General features: G+C 45.8%; 1 protein-coding gene across 50 annotated transcripts in view; it reads left to right on the top strand.

The window, feature by feature from the left end:
• The window catches only part of LOC110486474 (nuclear factor 1 X-type-like), a 174858-nt gene that overhangs the window by 41861 nt on the left and 106896 nt on the right, over positions 1 to 26101 (top strand). For 41 of the 50 annotated variants that reach the window (XM_036941187.2, XM_090196646.1, XM_090196670.1 and 38 more), the window contains one exon: positions 2286 to 2817. In XM_036941187.2, the coding sequence (XP_036797082.1) occupies positions 2286 to 2817 (532 nt within the window). Of the gene's footprint in view, positions 1 to 823; positions 1487 to 2285; positions 2818 to 26101 lie in introns of those variants that run through there. The other 9 variants (XM_090196668.1, XM_090196679.1, XM_090196657.1 and 6 more) reach the window with 2 other exon arrangements.

The raw sequence follows: 26101 nt of genomic DNA, 5'->3' as shown, positions 1-26101 counted from the left end.
GCATTGTGAATGTTGATGGGTGTGAGCCAGACCATCTTGAAGTAAACTACTAAATACTGGTGTGATGCTGTCTTCATCGTTCTAAGATTAAGCAGAAATAGTGCATGATACTGCAGCATATTAACTAGAGATAACATATTAACTAACTAACTCAATGATTTATCTGCTGATTTTGGATTGGTGTTGATGAGATTGGGCTGAATGCGCCATAGCTACAGTTGTACCGGAGCAGTACCCATTTGGTGTTCCTCCTTTTACCCTCCGTAATAGACATGCAGTGTCTTTGGTTTTAAAGCACTCGGCGATACATTGATGCATCTTCTCTCAGGGTGGGAAAAAGGGTGGGTTTGTTTCCCCCTCTTTGTTCCTGTGGTAAATCCAAGACCAGCTGCTGGTTGTGGGGTCTGGTGGGATTTTGGAGCTGTGTGCTTTCTCTTGCCATCCTGTGCCAAGGTGGCGTCATGGAAGCAAAAAGAGAGGGTGGGGGTAGTGAGATGAGGCAATGGCGGCCATACTGGAGATGGAAGCAGACTGAGGGTAGCTAGGATTGGTGTACGAGAAATACATGTCTCCTGAACTTTGCCTATGTGTCAGATAGGAACTTGTCGATTTGGCAAATTGTGCACTGTCGGACAGGACTACGTACACTCTCTCTCCCGCTCTCCCTCTCTTGCTCTCCCTCTCTCATTCTCTCTCCGGCTCTCTCCCTCTCTTTGCCACTAACCCCCCCCTCCTTTCTCCTTTCCCTCCCTTTCAGCTCTTGAAGCTAACGTATTGGCTGGGCTACAGGCATCTTGCTGCCAAATAGGTGGGCCCTTCTCGTGTTGGCAAAGGCTCAAGCAATGGTTAGGGAAAGAACGCGGAGAGGACGAGAGACGGCGAGAGAGAAACAGAGAGAGAAAGAGAGAGAGTTTGAGAGAAAAGGGGAAAAAAGAAGCAGCACTCGGCTTTGCCAGCGGTCGTACGCGCTTGTCCAACATTGATTCGGTTCTCTCCTTTTTTTCCTATTCTGTGCTCTGCACTCCCCAGCCCCCCCCCCCCCCCCCCCCCCGCCTGTGTGTGTCTCTCTGAGTCGTACGGGGCCCACAGATCTGAGCAAACACCACTACAAATTACGCTTTGCCAAGGATTTTTTTTGTTGCTTTATTTCCTTCTTTTTTGGGGGGGAAGCGCAAAAGAAGAGTGTTTGTTTATTTTAAATGTGTCTATTCCAGTTGTTATATTTAGATAATTTTTGTTCTTAAATACCATTCACCAGTTCTATTTTTACCATATTTCCATTATTTCTCAATATTAGTTTTCTTCTCTTTAAATTTGGGTATTTTGTCTTTCCGTCCCAGATTTAACCAGTGATCGTTTGCTATTTTTTTACACCCTGTCAAACCAGCACTTGCTGTACATTTGTGAGTGTGAGAAAAAAAGTGGTGTTGGAGAATTCTTTTTCATTTTGAACGTTGTGCCAAATTTATGATGAGAGTGCAAAATGGTAACTACCAGACCGTCTGTCTTCCTCTTGCAGTGTGTTTATGTGGTGATTTCTGTCCGCTCTCATTTTGTTGTTGAAATGTGAGTCTGGTTAGACTTCTTTTGCATGGCAGCAGGAGAGATAGGACATGGTATGGCAGATCTTTTAGCTGCACATTTTAACAGTGGTCTTGTGGCGGCTAAGATTGGCGGTGAACGACCGGTGTGTGGCAACCCTGGCACAGGAACACTATGGCGAGATCTAGGCATTGTCGCTGAGCGATGTGTAGTGAAGGTATTATGGTATAGCTGAATAACTTCTCCTTTACAGTGGATGTAAAAAACAAGTGTTTTCTCGCCTTGAATTTGTTTATCTCGTTTGTCTTTTAAATATAAATTAATCTGTTATTACAGTTTAATATAGTTTTTAAATGTGCTTTCAGGTTATATTTTTTTGTAAGAAGGACAGGACCAGTAATTTACTATTTGCAATGTAATTGTATGTATGTAGCTACAGTATTATTACATTTTGGATATGATTAATATGATTATTAATATTATCATTATTATGTCAGTTAGTGGTATTGTTGGTAATGCTAGCCCTGTCTAATGAAGTTGTTTCTGAACTGTATCCCCTCTATTGGCAGTGCATTTACATTCTATCAAAACAGGAATTATTTTGAGGGAAAATGTCAGTAAATTGCCTCATTGCTCTTCTATCTTCAATAACTGATCTCCAGCTGCTTGCATGACACCATACAGCATGAGAATAACAGAGCACCCCCCCTCTCTCTCTCTGTCTCTCTCTCTCCCTCTGTTAGGATGAATTTCATCCCTTCATCGAGGCCCTTCTCCCCCATGTCCGTGCCTTCTCCTACACCTGGTTCAACCTGCAGGCACGCAAACGCAAGTACTTCAAGAAGCACGAGAAGAGGATGACAAAGGATGAAGAACGCGCAGTGAAGGACGAGCTGCTGGGTGAGAAGCCCGAGATCAAGCAGAAGTGGGCGTCGCGGCTGTTGGCCAAGCTCCGAAAGGACATCCGGCCTGAGTTCCGTGAGGACTTTGTGCTCACCATCACAGGCAAGAAGCCCCCCTGTTGTGTTCTCTCCAACCCCGACCAGAAGGGCAAGATCCGCCGTATCGACTGTCTCCGCCAGGCCGACAAGGTGTGGCGGCTGGACCTGGTGATGGTCATCCTGTTTAAGGGCAGCCCCCTGGAGAGCACGGACGGAGAGCGGCTGGTTAAGTCGCCCCAGTGCGCGAACCACGGCCTGTGCGTCCAGCCCCACCACATCGGCGTGTCCGTCAAGGAGCTCGACCTCTACCTGGCCTACTTCATCCACTCACCAGGTCAGTTGGTGAACGCCTTACAGTTTTCTCTGTCTATTTCACACACACACACACACACACACACACACACACACACACACACACACACACACACACACACACACACACACACACACACACACACACAGTCAGTTTGTAAGGCCTTTTGCAGCCACACTCTGAGCCTTGCCAAACCCTGCTCCTCCCCGTGCACCACCAGACCAAATGCCTGTGATAAATAAAGAGAATCGCCTCCAAGTGTAACGCCTTATCAACATTACAATTATAATACAACACATTACAGAACACATTTGACACCACTGACACACTGTTTAGTTTGTGTGTTGTTTTTGAGTTGTGTATGTGTCTTTAAATGTGTGCTTATCCAGAGATAAAGTCTGTGCTGGTAAATTTGTTCAGGTGCTTGTGTGCAAATATGTCGGAATTCAAATATGCATGTTTAGGGGTGTGTTGTCTGTAAATAAACACATCTGCAAATGTGTGCACACATCTGCTAATGTGCACAGTAATTGTCTGACTATAAATTAGTGTCTTTAAGGCTGTTTTGTGTGTGTGTGTTTTATTTTTTATTTTATTTCACCTTTATTTAACCAGGTAGGCTAGTTGAGAACAAGTTCTCATTTACAACTGCGACCTGGCCAAGATGAAGCAAAGTAGTGCGACACAAACAACAACACAGAGTTACACATGGAATAAACAAACATACAGTCAATAATACAATAGAAAAAGTATATATACAATGTGTGCAAATGAGGTAGGATAAGGAAGGTAAGGCAATAAATAGGCCATAGTGGCAAAATAATTACAATATAGCAATTGAACACTGGAGTGATAGCTGTGCAGAGGATGAATGAGCAAGTAGATACTGGGATGCAAAGGAGCAAAAATAAATAAAAATAAATAACAGTATGGGGATGAGGTAGTTGGATGGGGTATTTACAGATGAGCTATGTGCAGGTGCAGGGATCTGTGAGCTGCTCTGACAGCTGGTGCTTAAAGCTAGTGAGGGAGATATGAGTCTCCTGCTTCAGTGATTTTTGCAGTTCGTTCCAGTCATTGGCAGCAGAGAACTGGAAGGAAAGGCGGCCGAAGGAGGAATTGGCTTTGGGGGTAACCAGTGAAATATACCTGCTGGAGCGCATTCTATGGGTGGGTGCTGACCAGTGAGCTGAGATACGGCGGGGCTTTACCTAGCAGAGACTTATAGATGACCTGGAGCCAGTGGGTATGGCAATGAGTATGAAGCGAGGACCAGCCAACGAGAGCGTACGGGTCACAGTGGTGGGTAGTATATGGGGCTTTGGTGACAAAACAGATGGCACTGTGATAGACTGCATCCAATTTGCTGAGTAGAGTGTTGGAGGCTATTTTGTAAATTACATCGCCGAAGTCAAGGATCGGTAGGATGGTCAGTTTTACAAGGGTATGTTTGGCAGCATGAGTGAAGAATGCTTTGTTGCGGAATAGGAAGCCGATTCTAGATTTAATTTTGGATTGGAGATGCTTAATATGAGTCTGGAAGGAGAGTTTAGAGTCTAACCAGACACCTAGGTATTTGTAGTTGTCCACATATTCTAAGTCAGAACCGTCCAGAGTAGTGATGCTGGATCCAGAGTGTGTGGTGTGTGTTTGCGGTGCTTGTGCGGTGTAGCATGTGTGTGTGGTGTGTGTATGGTATGTGGTGTGTATGTGTGTGTGTGGTGTGGTGTGTGTGTGCGTCAGTAGCAGTCTGTTGTGTGTCTGTGGGCTGAAGAGCGTGGTGACAGTTGGCCCAGTACCAGGTTGTTTGGGATGCAGGCGACGGTCCAGCCTCAGCCTCCCGCGCTCTACTCTCTCTGGCATCGCAGCCCACCTCACAGTCAGCCCTGCTTCGGTCGCTTCGCCAATACACACTCGCTACCGCTCTCTCACACACACGTACACTCTCTCACACACACTCTTATAGCTTATACACAGAGACTTCCATACACTAATGCAAACAAACACACACACACACACACACACACACACATGCACACTGCATACAGAGACAACCCTTCTCTATATTAGATCGTCAGTTTGGTTTAGTATGTTTATTCACTTTTTTATTTGTCCAAATTCAACACAGGTGTTTCGTCAACAAACTTTATATGATACTCTATAAGCAATCCTTTTTCATCAGTTACTTGTATGGAACATGTGGATACTTACTTTGGAATGGAAAATGTCATGTTGAAATAGAGGAGACCCCGGTGTCAAGGAAATGTATAGTATATATTGAATTTTACGTTTCTCTTAGTCTGGTGGATACACAGAGCCCCCCCATGTCGGAGGTCAAATGTTCCGCAGAATTTTAAAGATGAATTTGTCGTTTATTATATATTAGCTGTTTAGATAGCTTGTCTTGGGTATCACTAAAATAATGCCACACTTTGTTTTGTAAATTATCTTAAATAATAATAATAATAATATATATTTTTCAATAATATATTTGAATCTGTCTCTGATTACACAATTGTATTCATCTTTTTCTATTCCATGACTTTGATCATGAGAAAAGCAATAAGGACTGCATGAAATAGTTTTGAGTCTTGACAGCACATTTTTCATGTTTATGAAGTAACCTTGCAATTTCTGTCTGACAATACATTTGCTCTTTGAAGATTTTGCTTTTGGCGTTCGTCTTTGTCTATAACTGAACAGTCCACTGGGATCGTGCTGAAATGAATCTTCCATTTGTTTTCTGTGTTTCCTATTGTCGGTTAGCAATGAAACACTCAAGTGAAAAGTGTTGTCAGGTATGCTGTGGGTGCAGTTAGTTGATTGACTCACGTATGGGCTGATGGAACCCTCACGTACTTAGAACCCTCTCCTGCGTTGGTTATCCATTAGTATAAGGCTAAAGAAACACATTGTCTTACACCAGGCAAGCGTAAAGTTACAGAGCCCTAATTCTGCTTCTTGGCACCGTGGTGCTGCAGACCTCTGTGACAGAGTACCCCATGCCGTGTTCTTTTCAGCACAGTGTGTAACTCAGCGTCAGTTAGCTGGGCCTCGGTGAGCTCGTCTTCCTGTTTCACAATGTGCTGTCGCTAACCCAGGCTCAGATTAGCTCCCTGTGAAGCCGCCCCTTAGAGCTTAGCTCTTTTACCCTGTGCCAGTATTCACCAGGCATCCCGATACTGTTTTACCCTTCAGTGTGTGTGTGTGTGTCTGTGTGTGTGTGTGTGTGTGTGTGTGTGTGTGTGTGTGTTTACGTATGTCAAGATTAATTTATTTTCTGAAGCTTAAATTGATGCTGCAGTTCAGCTAAATTAAATATAGTATTCCCTCACTTCCCACTGGGCACAGACGTCAGTTCAACGTCCAGTTTTGATTTACATTTGGTTGAGTTGTCACCTAATGTGAACTCAACATCATTTTGTCCCCCCACAGTGTCATTGGATTTAGGTTAAAAGATGGGTAAAATAGGAAATTCCCTTACATTGATTTCTTTTTGCCAATGCAATCAGTTTTCCACGTTGATTCAGCGTCATCACATAGAATATTTTGGTTAAATGATGTGGAAACAACGTCAATTCAACCGTTTTTGGCCCAGTGGTTTGGCTTGGTGTCTCTGTACAGGGCCATCATAAATCATTGCTTTTTGTTACCTTTTGTTGAAATCGTTGTTTCCCCGCATCTTTGTTCACACTCATGTCAGAGAATAGAAAGTGTTTTAAAAACTGGGTCTGAGCTACCCTTGTTGGCAAATGCACAAGCCTTCCAGGCCTCCTCACTTCTACAGAGACGGCATAGAACTGTCGGCTGACAGCCATAGGCTCCACCTGGTTCTCCTGCCCATAAGCTTCACCCCCGTAACACCTCAACATCAGCCCACACTCCCTCCACTGTACACTGCAAGAATGGAAAGTACCATCTTAAAAAGCACAAACCAGTAGAGCATCTGAAGGAGCTGGGGTTAAAAGTCCACTGAGTGTAGGGGAGAGAGGGGGAACAGTGAGTGGTTCCATTCTAACCTTTGGAGTGGCAACGTTAACGTTTTATTCTTAGCTCCCAGGGTGTCTGTGTCTTTTGGAAGGTATCAGAGTCCAGGCCTTATCAGTGCATCTGAGCAGTCGGTGTGCTACAGCTCTCCTGCCCACTGATGTCACCATCGCCAGCTGCAGGTTTTTCCCCTGCAGTATGAGTGACAGGAGACTCCTCTCCTCCTCTGCAGCAGTGCTTTTGTCCAATTATAGACTTAGGCCTTATGGGCGGGGCAGTGAGGGCTAGCTATTACTGATCAACTGCCGCTCCACAGCTGCAAGACCCCTTATCAAAAGTATTTTAGACAAATACCTGGCTGTTCACCCAACGTAATGCAATTGCGTTTAACCTGTAAGAGTCAGTCACCCAGGACTGGTTGTCCTGAGGTAATTCCTGATGCTGCTGATGATAATGGTTCAGGGATGTGGAGGAAGAACGGACTGAGCTCATCTTTGATCAGATGTTGAATAAAGCACGGCTCAGCCAGTCGGGCCCTGCCAGTCGGGCCCTGCCAAGGCCCAGCTCAGGTCTCTGCGCGATGGGAAACGTTCATGTTTTTGTGCGGTGTGTTCCATATTTGTCAGTCTGATGAATCTCCGCTGTTCCAGTATCAGTCATGTTTGGAGCGTGCTCCCTCTCATACGGCTCTCATTACTGCTCTGTTAGGATAAAAATATGTTTCTGAGTGCACCCCTAATCTGTCCACCATGCTAGGAGAGATCTTGTCCAGGGATGTGCATTGTTGGGTCGCTGACCTATGCCAGCTCCACGGTGCGGTGAACTCTGGCGCTTACCCGCCGGGACTACGAGCCCATCTCCATCTCCCAGACTCTCCATCTCGCAGACCACGGCAGAGAACAGAGAGAATGATTTAACCAAACCAAACAAAGAGCGTGAGAGCCTTGGAGACCGACAGAGACTTAAGACTTAACACCCTGTCAACCTTATCTATCGTACAGATGTAATATGATTTGCACAATATCCTAAGCTTTAAAAGGAGATAATGGTATTATCAGATTTTTCAAAATTAATATGAAGTTGCCAAATGTGACACAGAATTGTATTTCCCCCAAAAATACAGCCAGCCCTTTGCGTCTTTGTCTTTGTCTATTATGAAGGCAGGCCTGGGAAGGTTTGGGGGTTGTGGATGGGCGTTGGTCCTATGTTCTCTGATTCTGCTGTTGCACCATTCTGTCTCATACTGTCTCTGTCCCTGTGCCCAGACACAGAGAGAGTGTGGATGGGACCACACGGTCATGTGGATCCTTTAAGTCTGGGTACGTCATGCTTTGGCCAAGAGTGTTTGTCTCTCAGATATAGGGTCATGAAGGAAAAGCGGTGGACGTTAAAAGTATTTTAAAAAGAACCATGAGTTGGCCGATAAATAAACTGAACTGCAGACTTCTGGAAGAAGAACAGAACTGTGTTCCTCCAATGTTCTGGCATGGGTCTGTAACCCGGGCCGACCGAGAAATACTGAGAACCGGCGCGACGGGGGCCACATTCATCTCGTGTGAAAAACACCCCGTGAACCCTCTCAATGGAAGTTTAATATGCTGTTGTCATTGGAATAAATGCACCAATAAAGTTTGAGCGTCGGCGAGCCACTCATGACAGAACAGTGTCATTGACACAATGGCGTTTTTAATATGCAAAGGGTGCAGGGATCTCAAACAGCCTAGCTTGGCCCGTCTTCAGGGCCCTAGTTTTCCCAATTCCCTTTTTGTGTGTGTGAGGAGCGCAGAGTGTATGGAATCCCTGGTTAACAGATTATTCGAGGGTGATAGGAAGTCTGAGGAACAGATGAAAAGACTCAACCCGTTAGGCGGTTAGGATTGCAGGGACACTGTGCGCTCCTTAACCACTTTTACCCATAATTCCTCCATAATCACAGTGCATTTACTGCCTTGTTAGTACACAGACATACTTTATCACAGTATCCCATTTTCTTTATAAAAACAATACATTCACAGGGTCAAGTGCCAAGTCTAGGACAAAAAGGCTTCTCAACAGTTTTTACCCCCAAGCCATAAGACTCCTGAACAGGTAACCAAATGGTTACCCGGACTATTTGCATTGTGTGCAAATATAGCCTTATATATATATATATAGCCTTACTACTCTTATTTCAAATGTATTTTTACTGTTGTTTTATTTCTTTACTTACCTACACACACACACACACACACACACACACACACACACACACACACACACACACACACACACACACACACACACACACACACACACACACACACACACACACACACACACACCTTCTTTTTTTAAGCATTTCACTGTAAGGTCTACCTACACCTGTTGTATTCAGCGCACGTGACAAATATATTTTGATTTAATATAAATGTCTCCTTTAGGCGTCTTGGTTTTAGCTGTCACAAGAAAAAATCTGTTTTTAAATTGCACATTACAAATAATTCATTATTTTATCAACATTGTTATCTACAGTGACTGAGGATTGTAATGGTATACCCTTTTGGCAGCATTTTTAAATTTTATTTTATGTTGTTTATGATTTTGTGCTTATCATTTTGTTTTTACTGATTTAAAATGGACACATATTTACCGGAATTACTTTACAAACATGTATCGTAGTTAAATAACACATTATAGCAAGCACAGCATCATGGGCACGGAAACATATACAATTGTTTTAGTTGTCTCAGCCCTCCTTATAAATATAATTTTGTTAATGTATTTATTTTGTCTCTACTGCTGTGTCGTCTCACTGCTTGATTTCTTATAGCCGTTTTGAACAGAAGCCAGGCGTAAAATCTGTCTGTCCCCAAAAACATATACCCACGCAGGAGGGGTGGACTGGCCTTCCTCAGCTCCCTGTGCCGAGGAGCGAGGGAGCGAGAGAAGGGATGAGAGCTGCCCGCCCAGTTCCCAGCCAGATTCTGATCCGCTCGCGCTCGGCCCAGTAGAGCAGAGCCGGGGAAAGGCTGCCCTGTAATTGGGACAGCTCTTTCCGTACGGAACCCGGGACAGTGGAGGCACAGACAGTCTGGGAATACTGATACGGGATCTCTATGTTATTTACTCCCTATCAAATTCTGCCATTTAAATAGAGTAGCAACATAGTTTCCCCAAAAAATGTTTTATGAGAACTCTAAATATTTAATTCTCTATCTATTATTATGATTTATTGTATTATTGTCAGTGGTATTATTAGTAGTAATTGTGGCCGTAGTGACATCACTCAATCTAATGTAATGTAAAAGAATAGCTCTAAATACAGATGATGCAAAATGCCATGGTGAAGACAAAGAGAGGCAGGGCAGAACTCAGTGTGGCTGGTTGGCAGCGTTTGGCACCCAAAGCTGCAGCTCTGTTTGGAAGGTGCCAGCTTTTCAAACTGCCGCACAGCCTCTGCCAGCCTCTCCTTCTGATCCTTTCTTTCTCTCGTTTTTAACCTTTCTTCGATGGTTTCGATGAACACTTCCCCCCCTTCGCGGCCTCATCTCCCTCCGCCATGTCTGTGGCTTTTTTAGCGAGCCGACAGGAAATATCAGCGCTAAAATGTAGATGATATTGTATATTATTTTATATTTATTGACCTCTTTATATTTCATAATATAATAATCACCATTTTATCAAACAGTGATACATTGTGAGAATATTTTCATATTACTTTTTAGTGTTATTACTTGTGATTGTGCTGTAAGGGATACTGGTCCAAAACAAAATGGAGGCTCATTCTCATATCTTGCCCAATGAGAAAGGAGAATGACTTCATGCTAAATAACAAAATGGTATTTACTAAGTAACAACAGTAAACACGCTGTAAAAATAAATCTATATTCAAAATAACATAAAATAGTAATTCTTTATAGATTATTTTCCCAGCTGCTATAGCATTTTTCATCTAGCAGCTGAACAGGGAGAGAGAGAAGATGGCTTGTGAGGGGGCGTGATGAGGGTTTGACAGGCGCACCAAAAAATAAAACAAATCACAATTGATGTGTGTTTGCATCTGCGAGCGAGCCTCAGATCCGTTTGGACAGAGACCTGGGTCTTCACGGAGAACATTCGACCTGAATGATGGGAGAGCGTAAAATGATGGGTGTGGGGGTGGGTGGAATAACTCCATAATGATCAGAAAATTAGGCCCATTATTGACTTAGAGTAAACAGGCCTCTCTAAGTGTGAAAGGGCCCCATTCAGCAAGGACCAGGAGCACTGCTTCTTTCTTCCTTTTATGGATCCACCCACGCCCTCAAGACCCTCTTTTGTTCATTGAAATAACAGGGAGGTGAGGGAGAGAGAGGTAAGGGCATCACTCCCTTTGGAGGACATGGTATGGGGGTACTAACATACAGTAACAATACAGCTATATCTGTGTGTTTAGGCATTCTACATATGGATATAGCCTACAAGTGCAGTATGCATTGTAAAAACTGTAATCGCATGGAGTTTTTAATAGTTGGACATGCTAATGCTACAATTACATTCCTAGCCCTGCAGACAAACACAGTTCTGTTTTAGTACAATATTAACCGCCATTCAGGGATATCATGATGTTTAATGCTGTCTGTGTTGATGAGCTGAGATTCCCTGGCGGTCTCAGACCCTCTCTGGTTCCGCATCATTTAAAGGCGTGTGCGTCGTCAGAGCTCTGCCACGCCAGCTGACAGCCAGGGGACGCAGGGTGTAAACTAGGTGCTAATGCGTCCGTTTGCATGTTTGTCAGTGCAAATGTTTTAATTCATGGGAATCTGATAAATAAATAAACCCGCAACGCCTCTGAGCAGCTGAAAAACAAACAGGCCTTTGCCGAACCAACAGAGGAGACAGCACTTTTGATCATATCAAAACAATGATAGTATTTCCACTAGTTTTTCACTCTCTAAATGAATGAGTTAATAAACAACTTGGCCATTCTTTTAGATACAGTAATTTAGTCATGATAGCATTGTGAGACTTGCTACTCAAAACTTACTTCTAAAACTCAAATGAGGAGAAAAGTCTTCAGAAATGCTTCATGCTGATACTATACAGTTGTGTACAGTTATGAATGGGCAACATTTGACCAAGTGGCAACTGTCTATTTAATTTAGACTGCTCAGTTTCCGCTCATAACTGTTATATTGATTATTTTCTCATAAATGTACTCATGGTTGTGGGAGAATAGTATACAATAAAACGCATGCACACGCACACACACCTTTTATTATTTAGTTGAGTCTGTGGAGGAAGATTCATGCTATTCTACTGGGTTCTGCTGCCCAGTCCAGACATTCCCTCCTTAAAGAGGAAGCAGGGCTCAGCTCGACTCGGCTCTGGGCTCCGGCACAAAATCACAAAATCAGCTGACACTCTCACTTCATTTTGCTGTCTGTTTGCTTTTCATATGGACCGGAGGCTCCATTTCACAGGCATGATATGGGATGGTAACATTCTCATTATAACCGTCAACCGTCAACACTTCTGCACTCACCTATAATTTCTTTTGAATTCTTATTGGCACTTCCAAGCATACATTTCATAAAAGAATGAAAAAAAAAATGTTTTTTTTTAGAAGCAATAAGAAACTATGGAGAAGATTAAAGCAGGAAGTAGCACGTTTATGAGGTTGCACGGTTTGTTTGGCCGTGCATATTGGTGTATTTACTTATGAGCTTTCACATTTTGGAAGTCAACTCATTGTGTTTTGGGCTATTTAGTGTCTGAGGCTGGTGCCTGGCCTTTTGATGCACACAACCATACCTGTGCTTTGAGTAATTGACCAGAAAGCCCCTGCAAGGGGTTGCCATGGCACCTACCCCTGTTCCCTGCATACCTTTGCTGGTCGGTATCCAAGGTGCTTCTAGGACAGCTCCTATTGGCACACAGAGTGTGGTGCTGGGCTGTTGCTGTGGAACTCTGACCTGTAACGTAGGCAACCGCAGGGCACAGAGCTGCCAGAGGAATCCACTCCGATCTGTTTCACCCTATAGACGGAGCATTACTAACTTGAATATGTCTGAATTCAAGCAGAAATGCCAATACAGGAATACATACTCAAAGAGAAGATTCACTCCATCTTGGTCTCCTTTAGTCAAACCCATCTGAGGGATCTCTGAGACCCTGGTTCAGAGGTTAGCTTCAGTGGGCCTGTTTACAGACCTACGTTTGTTAATTGAATAACTTCTAAAGGTGCAGTTGTGACTATCCTAGGTGACCCATCCTGTGCACACAGGAAATGTCTCCGTGTTTTGATGGCCCAGTTATGAGATTAGTTCAAATGGAGGGCCTATGAGAGAGCCTCCTCTCATGGGGCAGAGCCACTGTAGCGTTCAGAGCCACCCTTTGAAAATATTGTTATAGTTCATAAACATGAGGCTACATCTCTTTCCCTTTCATTTTTCAAACGCAATCTGTTTTGCCCTTCAAAACAACCAAGAGATCCCCGAAGATCTCAACTCCTATGAGTGAGTCTATGTATGTTTATGTGTGTGTGTGTGTGTGTGTGTGTGTGTGTGTGTGTGTGTGTGTGTGTGTGTGTGTGTGTGTGTGTGTGTGTGTGTGTGTGTGGGTGTGTGTGTGTGTGTGCAATAGTGGCAGAGCGAGCGACAACAAACGGCATCCGTAGCACAGCATATGTGTGCCTGCTTCTCTCCACAGTCTCCCAGTGCTCCCACTCACCCACCCAGCACCTGAACCCCAGTTTACACCTGATGCCACACACATCACATCACAACACAACACACACACACACACACCTAGCAGTGCACATACGTGACCTTACAGTCCCTGGGTAGGCCCAGGACCTGGGATTCACCTCACTGCTCATACTGGGTGCCCCTGCCCTGAGTGGAGGGTGTACAGAATGGTTACAACAGGCCCTGACTTGGTCCCCTCCACCGGTCCTAGACTGGGTGCAATCTGTCACCACACTGGGCTGGGAAACTTGGATTTGTTGATTTAGGTCCAATAACATATGGTATGTTTTGTCAGAATTCACTTTGAATTCGAATGGCCTTAGGGATGGTGTTCAAATAATGGTAAAGTCAGGAATTCTTGACGTGAGATGTTTGCAGATCTCTTTGCCTTATAGTTTTTTGCTAGTTGCTGTATGATCTGACTCAGACCACCCTGCTCCAGAGTTGTACTCAAGTTTCCATTATACTACTTTGTTTAATATGATTGAGGCTCTCCTCCAGCAACCCAAACCTACAGGGGAGCACCCAAACGGAATTACCTGAGCCTGAGTCCCTCTGCACATGCTCCTTAGCAGCACAGGCGGAGATTTAGAGGGTAATCCAAGCCGCTGTGTTTATTTAAGAGCTGATGATTTAGAGACTGACATTAAAAGGAGAGGGCAAACAATTTAAGAGACATTGTGAATGGAGAGAGGAGTAGGTGTGGGCGGGAGAATCAGGACTCATGGCTCATATTCACACATCTCTTTTTCAGGGGCTTTCTATGTGTGATATTATATAGCCTAATGCAAAACAAACAGTTCCAAATTACACACATTATTTTCCCATACTGAATCTTCCAAGGCGTTAATCAAATAAACCTTTCTTTCTCTCTTTCTTTGAACCAGTCTCTGTTTCTCTCTCTCTTTCTCTCTCTCTCTCTCTCATTCTCTCTCTCTCTCTCTCCATCTCTCTCTCTCCAGGCTCTGCAGTAAAAAAGCAGAGTTGACAGTGAATTAGAGCAATCTGGCCTCCATTCTGCGGTTCGATTTGTATCTGTGGTTTTGGCCCCAGAGAATACAGTCGATGCTTACTTTTTTGTTGTTGTTTCTGCTCCTTTCATCAGAGTTTATTTTACCTTCTGCTCTGGCTGCGGAATGGGTTCTAGCGAGAGCCGATTCACGCTGGTTCAGGAGTGACCTGGTGGAATATTCCATACCTCGGTCAGAATTTGACTCCCTCCCGGGCCCTTTTAGCACGGGTATTCAACTCTGACCCTACGAGGTCTGGAGCCTGCTGGTTTTCTGTTCTACCTGATAATTAATTGCACCCACCTGGTGTCCCGGGTCTAAATCAGTCCCTGACTAGAGGGGAACAATGAAAAGACACAGTGGAACTTGCTTCGAGGTCCAGAGTAGAGTAGGGCCTTACATAATGCAAACACATTCAAACCATCTGATTGGTCTCAGAAACCAGTGGGTTGGGCCAGAGCCAGAACACACGTGGGTAAAGCCACGTTTTCAATATTGGTCATTGGCTTTGATACTGTGGCTAGAGACGATCCAGTCACTATTTGTGTTTGTATTAAAGATCCCCAAGGCAGCAGCTTCCTGGGTCCAGCAACATTAAGGCAGTTATATACAATTTAAAATATTACATGACATTACATTTCACAACACTTTACCCAATGCATTTAGTGTGTTCCCTCAGGCCACTACTCCACTATCACATATTTACAATACAACATCCATGTGTACATGTGTGTAGAGTGCATGTCTTGTTATGTGTATGTGTGTGTGTGTGTGTGTGTGTGTGTGTGTGTGTGTGTGTGTGTGTGTGTGTGTGTGTGTGTGTGTGTATCTTCGAAGTCCCACTGTTCCATAAGGTGTATTTTTTATCTGTTTTGTAAATCGGATTCTACTGCTTGCATCAGTTACCTGATGTGGAATAGTGTTCCATGAGGCATGGCTTTATGTAGTACTGTATGCCTCTCATAGCCTGTTCTGGACTTGGGGGACTGTGAAGAGACCTTTGGTGGCACGTCTTGTGGGGTATGCATGGGTGTCTGAGCTGTGAGCTAGTAGTTTTAACAAAAGCAGAGGACTTTGTTTTGTACAACGCCCCATGTGACCACGAACGTCTTCAATGATGGCAGATTCAGACTGAAGTATGTACAGTAGCGATCCATATAGCAGCCAAAGAATTCCGTGTGAGTCTTCAGGCAAAAAATGTTGGGGTCAATTCTGACCGTTGTAATACACAATGAAAGTGTAATGCTCTGGTGGAAGACCTGTTTTGATCTTTGGACAGGAAGTCAAATCCACAACCCTGGCACCCTCACAGGGAAATCCTTCTGATAAGAGACACGATTAACCTAGCCATCTGAAGCCCTAGGTTCCTCACAGAGAGTCTGTGCTCTCTGACTCAGATACCTACGTCACACTCCAGTCTCGTAGTTACATTCTATTCTGCTCAGCCAAATTACAGTGCATAATATGGTGTGGATTATGTCAAATCGGTTGACATTGATTGAAGACATCTGCTTTGACATCATGTTTAAACCATCTTGGTTAGACACATTTGATATGTTTCCCAAAACCCACGTCACGAAAAGATGGCTCTATTCACACATCTCTTTTTTCAGGGGCTTTCTATGTGTGATATTATATAGCCTAATGCAAAACAAACAGTTCCAAATTACACACATTATTTTCCCATACTGAATCTTCCAAGGCGTTAATCAAATAAACCTTTCTTTCTCTCTTTCTTTGAACCAGTCTCTGTTTCTTTCTCTCTCTCTCTCTCTCTCTCTCTCTCTCTCTCTCTCCATCTCTCTCCATCTCATTTTTTCTCTCAGTGAAGTTGTCGTGGCCAGAAATCTAACTGAAATGGCCTTCAGTACAGAGGCTCTTTTGTGGTGGACTAGCTGTCTGTGAAAAATACCAGGGTTTTTCTCTGCGCCTCAGGTCCGTAGCTGTGTTTCTTTTCGGTCTGGTCCGGTAACACTCATGTCCTACACACACTGGGGGCTAAACCTTCAGATTTTATTTTGGTTGGGTCTGGTCCGGTAACACTCATGTCCTACACACACTGGGGGCTAAACCTTCAGATTTGATTTTGGTTGGGTTTGGCTTCGAATGTCTTTCCGCTTATTTCTCTTTTTTTAAATGTACTTTCCTTGTTTTTTCCTTGGCGTTGTGTAGCTTGAACGCCAGCTCTGAGCCTCTCCCCACTCGCCCTGATACATGCAGGCCAGCTGCACCGGACGCGGCTGTGTCGTCTGTGACATTTCGTGAGAGGACATCTGCTCACAGCCCAATCCCTGGCCTCTGAGCCGCCCCATCTCACTTAGCATGCTAGCCGCTGTGTCCGCTCTAACATGAGCTCACCAAGGACAGGGAGACGGCGAGAGTGCAATGTAGAGTAATCAGTGAGATGCGCTGGACACATTTTGTCACTAAGAAATCCTGCAGACGATGCTTTGACGGCGGTAGTGAGTGTGAGGAGCATGTTATGCATACAGAATGCATACTGGTTGTGTATTATTTTGAAAGCTGTGTGTATGTTGACAAAATGGCATCCAATAAATTGGGTCATTTTTCAGCCTTGACACAAGGGCACGTGTGTCGCACGCACGCATGCACGCACGCACGCAATCCTATTTTCCCTAACCTTAACCTTAACCCTAACCTTACCTCAAACCCCTAACCCTAACCTTACCTCAAACCCCTAACCCTAACCTTACCTCAAACCCCTAACCCTAACTCCTAATTCTAAACCTAAACCTAACCCCTAACCCTAATTCTAAACCTAAACCTAACCCTAACTCCTAACCCTAATTCTAAACCTAAACCTAACCCTAACTCCTAACCCTAATTCTAAACCCAAACCTAACCCTAACTCCTAACCCTAATTCTAACTCTAACCTAACCCTAACTCCTAACCCTAATTCTAAACCTAACCCTAACTCCAAACCCTAATTCTAACTCTAACCTAACCCTCATTCTAAACCTAACCCTAACTCCAAACCCTAATTCTAACTCTAACCTAACCCTAACTCCTAACCCTAATTCTAAACCTAACCCTAACTCCAAACCCTAATTCTAACTCTAACCTAACCCTAACTCCTAACCCTAATTCTAAACCTAACCCTAACTCCAAACCCTAATTCTAACTCTAACCTAACCCTAATTCTAAACCTAACCCTAACTCCAAACCCTAATTCTAACTCTAACCTAACCCTAACTCCTAATCCTAATTCTAAACCTAACCCTAACTCCTAACCCTAACCCTCATTCTAAACCTAACCCTAACTCCTAACCCTAATTCTAAACCTAACCCTAACTCCTAACCCTAACCCTAATTCTAAACCTAACCCGTAAGCTTAAAATAGCGTTTTTCCTTTTGGGGACCGGCGAAATGTCCCCACCTTTTTTCTTTCTTGTTTTACTATCCTTGTGAGGACTAGTAAAGACAGACACACACACACACACACACACACACACACACACACACACACACACACACACACACACACACACACACACACACACACACACACACACACTCTCCTTCATGTGTACTGCAAGCCCTGTCATTACTGCAGTCTTGATGCGGTCAGTGGGTGGCACAGAGGCCACTCATTATTGTCATTTTATGACAACTTTCACTCTCTCTCAGCAGCACTCCCCCCCCCCTCTCATTTCAGCTCCCTATCTTTCTCTCCCCCCTCTGCAGCACAGCCCTCCCTCCCTCTCTCATTTCAGCTCCCTATCTTTCTCTCCCCCCTCTGCAGCACAGCCCTCCCTCCCTCCCTCTCTTATTTCAGCTCCCTATATTTCTCTCCCCCCTCTGCAGCACAGCCCTCCCTCCCTCCCTCTCTCATTTCAGCTCCCTATCTTTCTCTCCCCCCTCTGCAGCACAGTCCACCCTCCCTCTCTCATTTCAGCTCCCTATCTTTCTCTCCCCCCTCTGCAGCACAGCCCTCCCTCCCTCCCTCTCTTATTTCAGCTCCCTATCTTTCTCTCCCCCGTCTGCAGCACAGCCCTCCCTCCCTCCCTCTCTCATTTCAGCTCCCTATCTTTCTCTCCCCCCTCTGCAGCACAGCCCTCCCTCCCTCCCTCTCTCATTTCAGCTCCCTATCTTTCTCTCCCCCCTCTGCAGCACAGCCCTCCCTCCCTCTCTTATTTCAGCTCCCTATCTTTCTCTCCCCCCTCTGCAGCACAGCCCTCCCTCTCTCATTTCAGCTCCCTATCTTTCTCTCCCCCCTCTGCAGCACAGCCCTCCCTCCCTCTCTCCCTGCCCTCTGGAAACCCACATCCATTTCTCTGGCTGCTGGAATGGGAGAGTGTTTGTTTTTAGTGTGTAAACCATACTGAGACATATCCCCAGGGCCGGTCTCATTTGAAGTGTTTTGGCGAGGGGGCAGACAATTTGGTCTCGATTGCAAAAGTATGAAACGGGAGATTGAGCCACGGCATTGTTCTGCACTTTGACAGCGGCTGACAGTTATTGTGTTTAGTTTTGAATAACGGGGGTAGCTCTGATGTGACCCCGTGCCCCAGTGATGTGTGTATTCAGCGGGAGGCTGGTGTTGTACCATACGTTAACAACGACTAAAGACTCTGTGTCATTAGTGACGTGTCTATGTGGGGAGAGAAGACACCCTCCACCAGTCCCTCGCTGTTTCACTATCATTTATTATCTTACCGACTGCAGTTGAATAAACTAGCCGGATTGAATTGCGACTTTCACACCTTCCCAGAGAGCTATGGGGTGACAGGGTTTATGGTGCTGTTATGGTGTGAAAGTTAGGAACGGCGGGGCCAAGATGCTGGAGAGAGAATGTTGGAAAGGAGAGTGAGTGACAGAGTGAGGGAATGTGTGTGGGAGTGTGAGGGATTGATTTAGAGATAGCGTGTTATGGCGAGCAGCATAGCGAAAAATAGAGAGTTACATAAAGAGAGAGAGTTATGGAGAGAAAGAAAGAGAGCGTGTATAGAGGAAGGCCCTGGGACAGTGGGGCAGTGAGAGCAGGCTGGGTTACCTGAGGACAGGTGGCAGATACATCCAGTTTGAGCTCAGCCCCTGGGCCCTCACTGGGTGTGAAAAGATCCTCTCTCTCCTTCTCCACCCCTCTCCTCCTCCTTTTACTGACACAGGTGTGTTTGAGGAGGGGAGGTAGGTGAGATAGGTGGTGAGATAAGGGCGGAGCATTAGGGAGGAGATGGGAGCTGGAGGAGGGCTCACGTGAACATGGACCATCAACATAGCAGACTGTACCATGCAACTGTTGGGGCTCCAGTGTCCCAGAGGAAAAGGCACCGGTTGGCAGGTGAGCCCTGTGTAGCTGTAGCATCGCTAGAGAAAGAGTATGGGAGTAAGATGTAGTAACTTCCTCTCTTGCCTTCCCTCTCCTGTCCCTGTGCCGGTGCTCCTGTCCCTGTGCCACTTGGGCCCAGCCTGTTAGCATGAGGCTGTAATTAGCACTTCTAACATTGTTAGCCTCTAATTTCATTTCGTAGGAGAAGCCCCATGACTGAGTCTGCTGGTAATGCAGAGAGTTGACTCAAAGTCACAGAGTTTCCCTGTGTGGCTGCTTCCAGGTTCGACCAGGGCCGTAAGTTCATGTGCATGTTCCGCTGGCTAATTAGGATAAAGCCACAGTGGGATAAATGCTCCTTTAGTCAGAGCCTGACCTCCCCCAGGCTTTAGTAGTGTGAAAGCACGGCCTGTGCCCTCCCTCAATGGGAATTGTTCTTCAGTTGAATTATTTTCCACACACTCTCCTCCAGGCCTGCTGTCAGGGGAAATCTCCAGGCCTTGTGATGGGATTCCCTGCTTGTAATGGGTGAATAGGTTCAACGCATCAACCAACCAGGCTGAGTGTGTGTAAGTTCAGGTGTAACGTGTTATCTCTGCTTTTTGTTCTGTGCATCTGATAGTAGGGAATCCCTGAGATCATGTCAGGTGGGGATGAGAAAGCATTCTGTTTCTAAGCTGGATCCAGTCAGAGCTCTGAGGTCAAGTAAACAGTGAGGAGGCTCATAGCAGGGCTTCAGAGGCAAGCTGAATTAGGAATCAGTCAGGACCATTCAGAGAGCTTATGAAGCGCTTTTAACACTGTGCAGGAGCCAATCAAAGAGTGAGAAGCACATTTTGGAATTAGGCTGGACCAATGGGAGGTGGAGGCCAGGTGCAAAGGCTGTCATGGTCCTTTTGTGCTCCTCAGCGCGGTGGGTCTCCTGAGGTCACGGAGCTGAAAATCACAGACATGTGGAATGCTGAAGCCTCGCCAACACAAACACGCATTAGGCCCGGCCGACCAGGTCCCATGACCGTCTCTCAGGGGCAACGCTGCACATTGGGCCGTCCAGTCTCCAGCCCAACTCAGCGCTGTTCCCCTGACGAAGGAGAAGGAGGACAGGTAGGGAGGTTTAGGGAACTGGTTGCACAATCACTCTGAGAGGAAGACACTAATTAGAGGCCACCTTCAACCTGAAAATAGTATGTTCACCTTCCCTGAGTCTATCTTCTTAGGTGAAGTTGAGGAAAAGAGAAATGCGCAGTTCTATGAAGAAGATGTAGCGTTTTATTATGGGATATTAAAGGAGAAGAGGGGGCTGTGAGCTGGTCTATTTGACTTAACCATAAAATGGACTTTTAAGTATGGTCTCTTTAACAAAATCCTAATGATAATGATTATGGTATTAAACAAATAAACAAAGGGTTTATCCTGGCTGGACCAGTGCTGAGGTGCATTTTCTTCCTATATTCTTAACAGCGGCTATTTTGGTCCAGCAGAACTCTGTTGGCTGCAACAATAGGAAGGGAGCAGTTAGGGTTTCACTGGAGGAGAAAAAAAGGATTGTTGAATTATGGGTAAAGACAGCTGAAGCTAACCAGGTTTGGTTGTAGGGTAAAGTGGGGGGCTTATTGAAAAACAAAAGGCTATGACTCAAACACGCACTCAAGGAGAAACTTAGGCTGCAGGCTCCCCCCCCCCCCCCCCCCCCCCCACACACACACCAAAATTCAATGAAAACACATGGAGTCAAATTATAGAAAAAAGAACACCTTCAAAAACTTAAAACCCAGGGTTCATTACGGCCAAGAAAATGTTCCACGTATCCTCAGTGTTAATGCCAGAAGAGGAGGGGGGAGGGGATCCATCCTCACATTTGCTATCAATTTAGGGCACTGAAAATAAGCACCAGGTTTCTCTGGAGCCGAATGGAGGAGGAATGTTTTCTCTATATAAAAACAAATGGGGAGGGAGAGTGAGAACGGGAGAGGGGGTGAAGGGAGAGAGGGGGGGAGGGAGAGAGGGGGGAGGGAGAGAGAGGGGGGGAAGGGAGAGAGGGGGAGGGAGAGAGAGGGGTGGAAGGGAGAGAGGGGGGGAGGGAGAGAGGGGAGGAAGAGTGAGAACGGGAGAGGGGGTGAAGGGAGAGAGAGGGGGAGGGAGAGAGGGGGGAGGGAGAGAGAGGGGGGGAAGGGAGAGAGGGGGAGGGAGAGAGAGGGGTGGAAGGGAGAGAGGGGGTGAAGGGAGAGAGGGAGTGAAGGGAGAGAGGGGGGAGGGAGAGAGAGGGGGTGAAGGGAGAGAGGGGGGGTGAAGGGAGAGGGGGGAGGGAAGGGAGAGAGAGGGGGGGAAGGGAGAGAGAGGGGGGGAAGGAAGGGAGAGAGAGGGGGTGAAGGGAGAGAGAGGGGGTGAAGGGAGAGAGAGCGAGAGAAGATGAGGGAGAAAGAAAGAGAGAAGATGAGGGAGGGAAAATGAGGGAGACAGATGAGGCGAGAGAGTATAGCAGTGTAATAATAGCAACCTGGGTAAATGAGAGGGCGCTGGCTGATTTGACCTCAGAGTGACCTGGGTCTGGGCTCAGTCAAGCCTCTCTCCACCTGCTGACCACACATGGCTACAGAGGATCACTCCTGTAGCTATAGTTAACACACAAACAGGCCAAATGTATACATGTCTTCTTAACTTGTATAGACGCTATGCACACCTACTAACACTGCTTCCTAACTGCATGACAACAGGAGATATTCCCTGTGATGTCTCTGTGTATTTGATGAAGAGGATGTATTTTGAGAAGACCATTTTTGATTTGAACGACATGCTCTAGGTATTTTAAGGTTGCCTCCATTGTAATATCTTAGAATGTGCTGTAATTCCTAAAGGATATTTTTGGTCTTATACTGTGTGATGATGCTGTAATGTTACATGATCGACCTCACCTGATCAGAACTGCATGTCAGCAAACAAAATGGACAAAGACACTGACTCCTCTCACACAAACTCCTCCATCCAAATGTTTCTTCCCGGGACAACATGTTGCTCCTGTGTGGGAGAAACAGACGAAAGAAGAGGCCTGGAGAAAAAGCAGGAGGGAGAGCAGAGAAGGAAAGGGAGAATGTGAGAAGGAGGGAGGGAGAGTAAGAGAGAGACCAGATGTGTCTTTTGTTTAGATTTGAACAGGGTGGAAAGGAAGGGTGTAGGAGTTAGGGCTGAGAGGTGGAGGGGGTTTGGAGAAGTGTTATGAAACCAAACCATTCATAGTTGAGCGGCTGCATGTAGGAAGGAGGCTGTACAGTACGGTATGCGTGTGATTACCAACCAGCAAACCACATTCATTATCCTAATTGCTACAATGGTGCCGGCGGTCGGGACTGAGAGGGGCAACCGAGAGTGAGCCACGCTGTTAACATTTGTTAGGCTCATTGACTCACGGTCTCTGTCATTTTAGGCAGTGCAGAATGGTGGTGGTATTCTCATACTAGCCGGTGGAAGTAAAACAATGAAAAGGGATAGGGATTGCAATGCCATTTTTCCAATGGAATACTGTTTGGTTCATGTGGGATCTGTACAGCTGGAGCTAAGCAGATGAACGTGCTGACGGTTTTAGCGTAGCACATGTGTGATCGTGAGCAGACAGAGACACACAAAACACAAGCTGTTTTCCACCAAATTGAAATCAAACCAATTAGGAAATGGTGCCAATTGTGACCACCCTTATGGTGTATTGTACAGTCGTTTATGAAACACTGTTGGCCATCACCAGATGAAGCCCTAAGTCGCTGAAATCTCTCCATCCCTCTCACTCTCCAGCTGTGTGTGTGTGTTTGTGTTTTTGTTTACTCTTTCTGTCACTAATCTGGATTTGTGTCAGATTCTTTATGACATAAAATAATCCCAGTAATATGATTGTGAATAACAGTCCTGGGCTCTCTAGCTCCACCTCTGCATATTGTGGCTTTCCTCTCCCTTTAGCCGTTAGCTTGACTTAACTATGTGCATCATGTGTTTCTACGTTTTGGCCAGAGGAGCTGTGTTCTTCAAACAGTGGAGAAATCCCTGATCAGGATAGTCTGTTAGTAGGTGGTTGGCAGGAACTTTCTCTCTCTCTCTCTCTCTTCTCTCTCTCTCTCTCTCCCCCTCCCTCTCTAGTGTGGTGCAGGGCCAGGGGACTCCTGGGAAGACAAGCCACCCTCTCTGCCTGTCCAAGGTGGCTGCTGCTGACGCAGCCAAAGTAAATGACTCTCTTCCTTGGACGGCTGTGCTGGGAGATGGCTGTAGAGGAGGGAATTCTCTCTGTGTGTGAGTGTGTCTGAGTGCAGACTGCATACTGTATTCGTGTGTGTGTTTATATGTTGTACTGGATGTGTACCCTTTGTTTAATAATCTGTGTGTGTGTGTGTGTATGTGTTTGCAGCAAAGCTTATTTATTGTGGTTGGTCTTTTTACGAGGGCCAGGAATAGCGCTAATGCTATGAGAGGAATGGGGGCTAGCGTGGGGCAGCGGCGCTGCGTCAGGTCGCATCGCTCATGGATGATATCAAATTTCCTCATCACATCCTCATTGGCTACACCCACCCAGCCCCCCACATTTTCTTGGGGTCACCACAAACCCACAGGATTGAACCAGACCACACACAAGGGGAAAGGCTGGGAGAGAGGAGAGGGACAGAGAGCCAGACAGGGCTTGTAGTTTGATATCTTACAGCGAGCGTGTCGACTGGGGAGGAGGAACAGAAGAGTGGAAAGATGAGGTTAAGGATGAATGTGGGTCTGGACAGCTCTAGTGGTCATGGGGAGAGCCCTCAGAGAGAAGAAGGAGAGAGAGATAGAGAGGGGGTAGAAGGAGGGAGAATGAGAGAGAGAGACTTATCTCAGAGAAGAGAGTGGTAACTGAAGATGAGGAGCTTATGGTGACCTCAGCAGGTCTCTGTTGAACCCATGTTAAATGGAGAGGTAATACATTGCTGAATGGAAGAATAGATAAATAGATGGAGGGATGAAAGGCTTTGGTCTGTGGTGGCCTGTTTGTCTGTGGTGGTTGTATCTGTGGTGGCTGTATCTGTGGTGGCTGTGTCTAGGTTACATGAACATGAGAGAGAGAGAGAGTGTGTGTGGCCACCTCAATGCCACACAGTCTCTTTGACATGTTTTAGTTGACTAACATGAAGAGCCTCATTCAATAACAGCAAAATATTTTTGTGTGTCCTTGTGTCTGTCTGTATGTGTGAACCTATGCTTCTCTCACTCTCTCTTTCTCTCTCTCTCTGTCTCTATTTCTCTCTCTCTATTTCTCTCTGTGGCACGGGGGCTCTCTGGTGGGCTGTGTTTGAAGTAGCTTCTTGGGAGCCTGTGGAGCGTGCTGAAGGTCAAGGGTTACAACAACTGTGCCTCCCAAACCCCCCTATCCCCTCCTCTTCCCTAAACTCTCTCAGTCCCACTTTTATGTCACACACAGCCACAGATCACTTCCAGATCCCCCTGACACGATAGGGGGTAAAACACTATTGCTTTTTGCTGCCTGCTGTTCTGATGAGTTGAGATATGAGATCCCTTCATTTGTAGGTGGCGTGATGAAAAGTTACATGTTTTTATGCCATTAAAGGCCACACACACACCGTCTGTCAACTGGCCATTGTGTCTCTGTCTTGGTGTATTCCGTAAGTGTTAACAGAGTACAGTTCCTTTGGGTTCAGTTTGTATGATCTTAGTAGGAATCTGGTCTACCACAGAGATCTGTCATTTGCTCAGCGAGGTGTGAAATTGTAATGTTGTTTGCATTCACCTGTCTGGAGCTCAGATTTTTCTGATAGTTTAATTATCTCTCGCCCCTTTTCGTCCTGTCTATCTCATTCTCCCTCTTTCCTCCTGTCTATCTCTCACTCCCCCTTTCCTCCTGTCTCTCTCTCCCCCTTTCCTCCTGTCTATCTCACTCTCCCTCTTTCCTCCTGTCTATCTCTCACTCCCCCTTTCCTCCTGTCTCTCTCTCCCCCTTTCCTCCTGTCTATCTCTCACTCCCCCTTTCCTCCTGTCTCTCTCTCCCCCTTTCCTCCTGTCTATCTCACTCTCCCTCTTTCCTCCTGTCTATCTCTCACTCCCCCTTTCCTCCTGTCTCTCACTCCCCCTTTCCTCCTGTCTATCTCACTCTCCCTCTTTCCTCCTGTCTATCTCTCACTCCCCCTTTCCTCCTGTCTCTCTCTCCCCCTTTCCCCCTGTCTATCTCACTCTCCCTCTTTCCTCCTGTCTATCTCTCACTCCCTCTTTCCTCCTGTCTCTCTCACTCCCTCTTTCCTCCTGTCTATCTCACTCTTCCTCTTTCCTCCTGTCTATCTCTCACTCC

The sequence above is a fragment of the Oncorhynchus mykiss genome, chromosome 13 (genome assembly GCF_057628025.1).
Source record: "Oncorhynchus mykiss isolate SJ-2025 chromosome 13, ASM5762802v1, whole genome shotgun sequence".
In the NCBI taxonomy this organism is placed as follows: Eukaryota; Metazoa; Chordata; class Actinopteri; order Salmoniformes; family Salmonidae; genus Oncorhynchus; species Oncorhynchus mykiss.
This window is presented reverse-complemented; position numbering and strand designations above follow the sequence as displayed.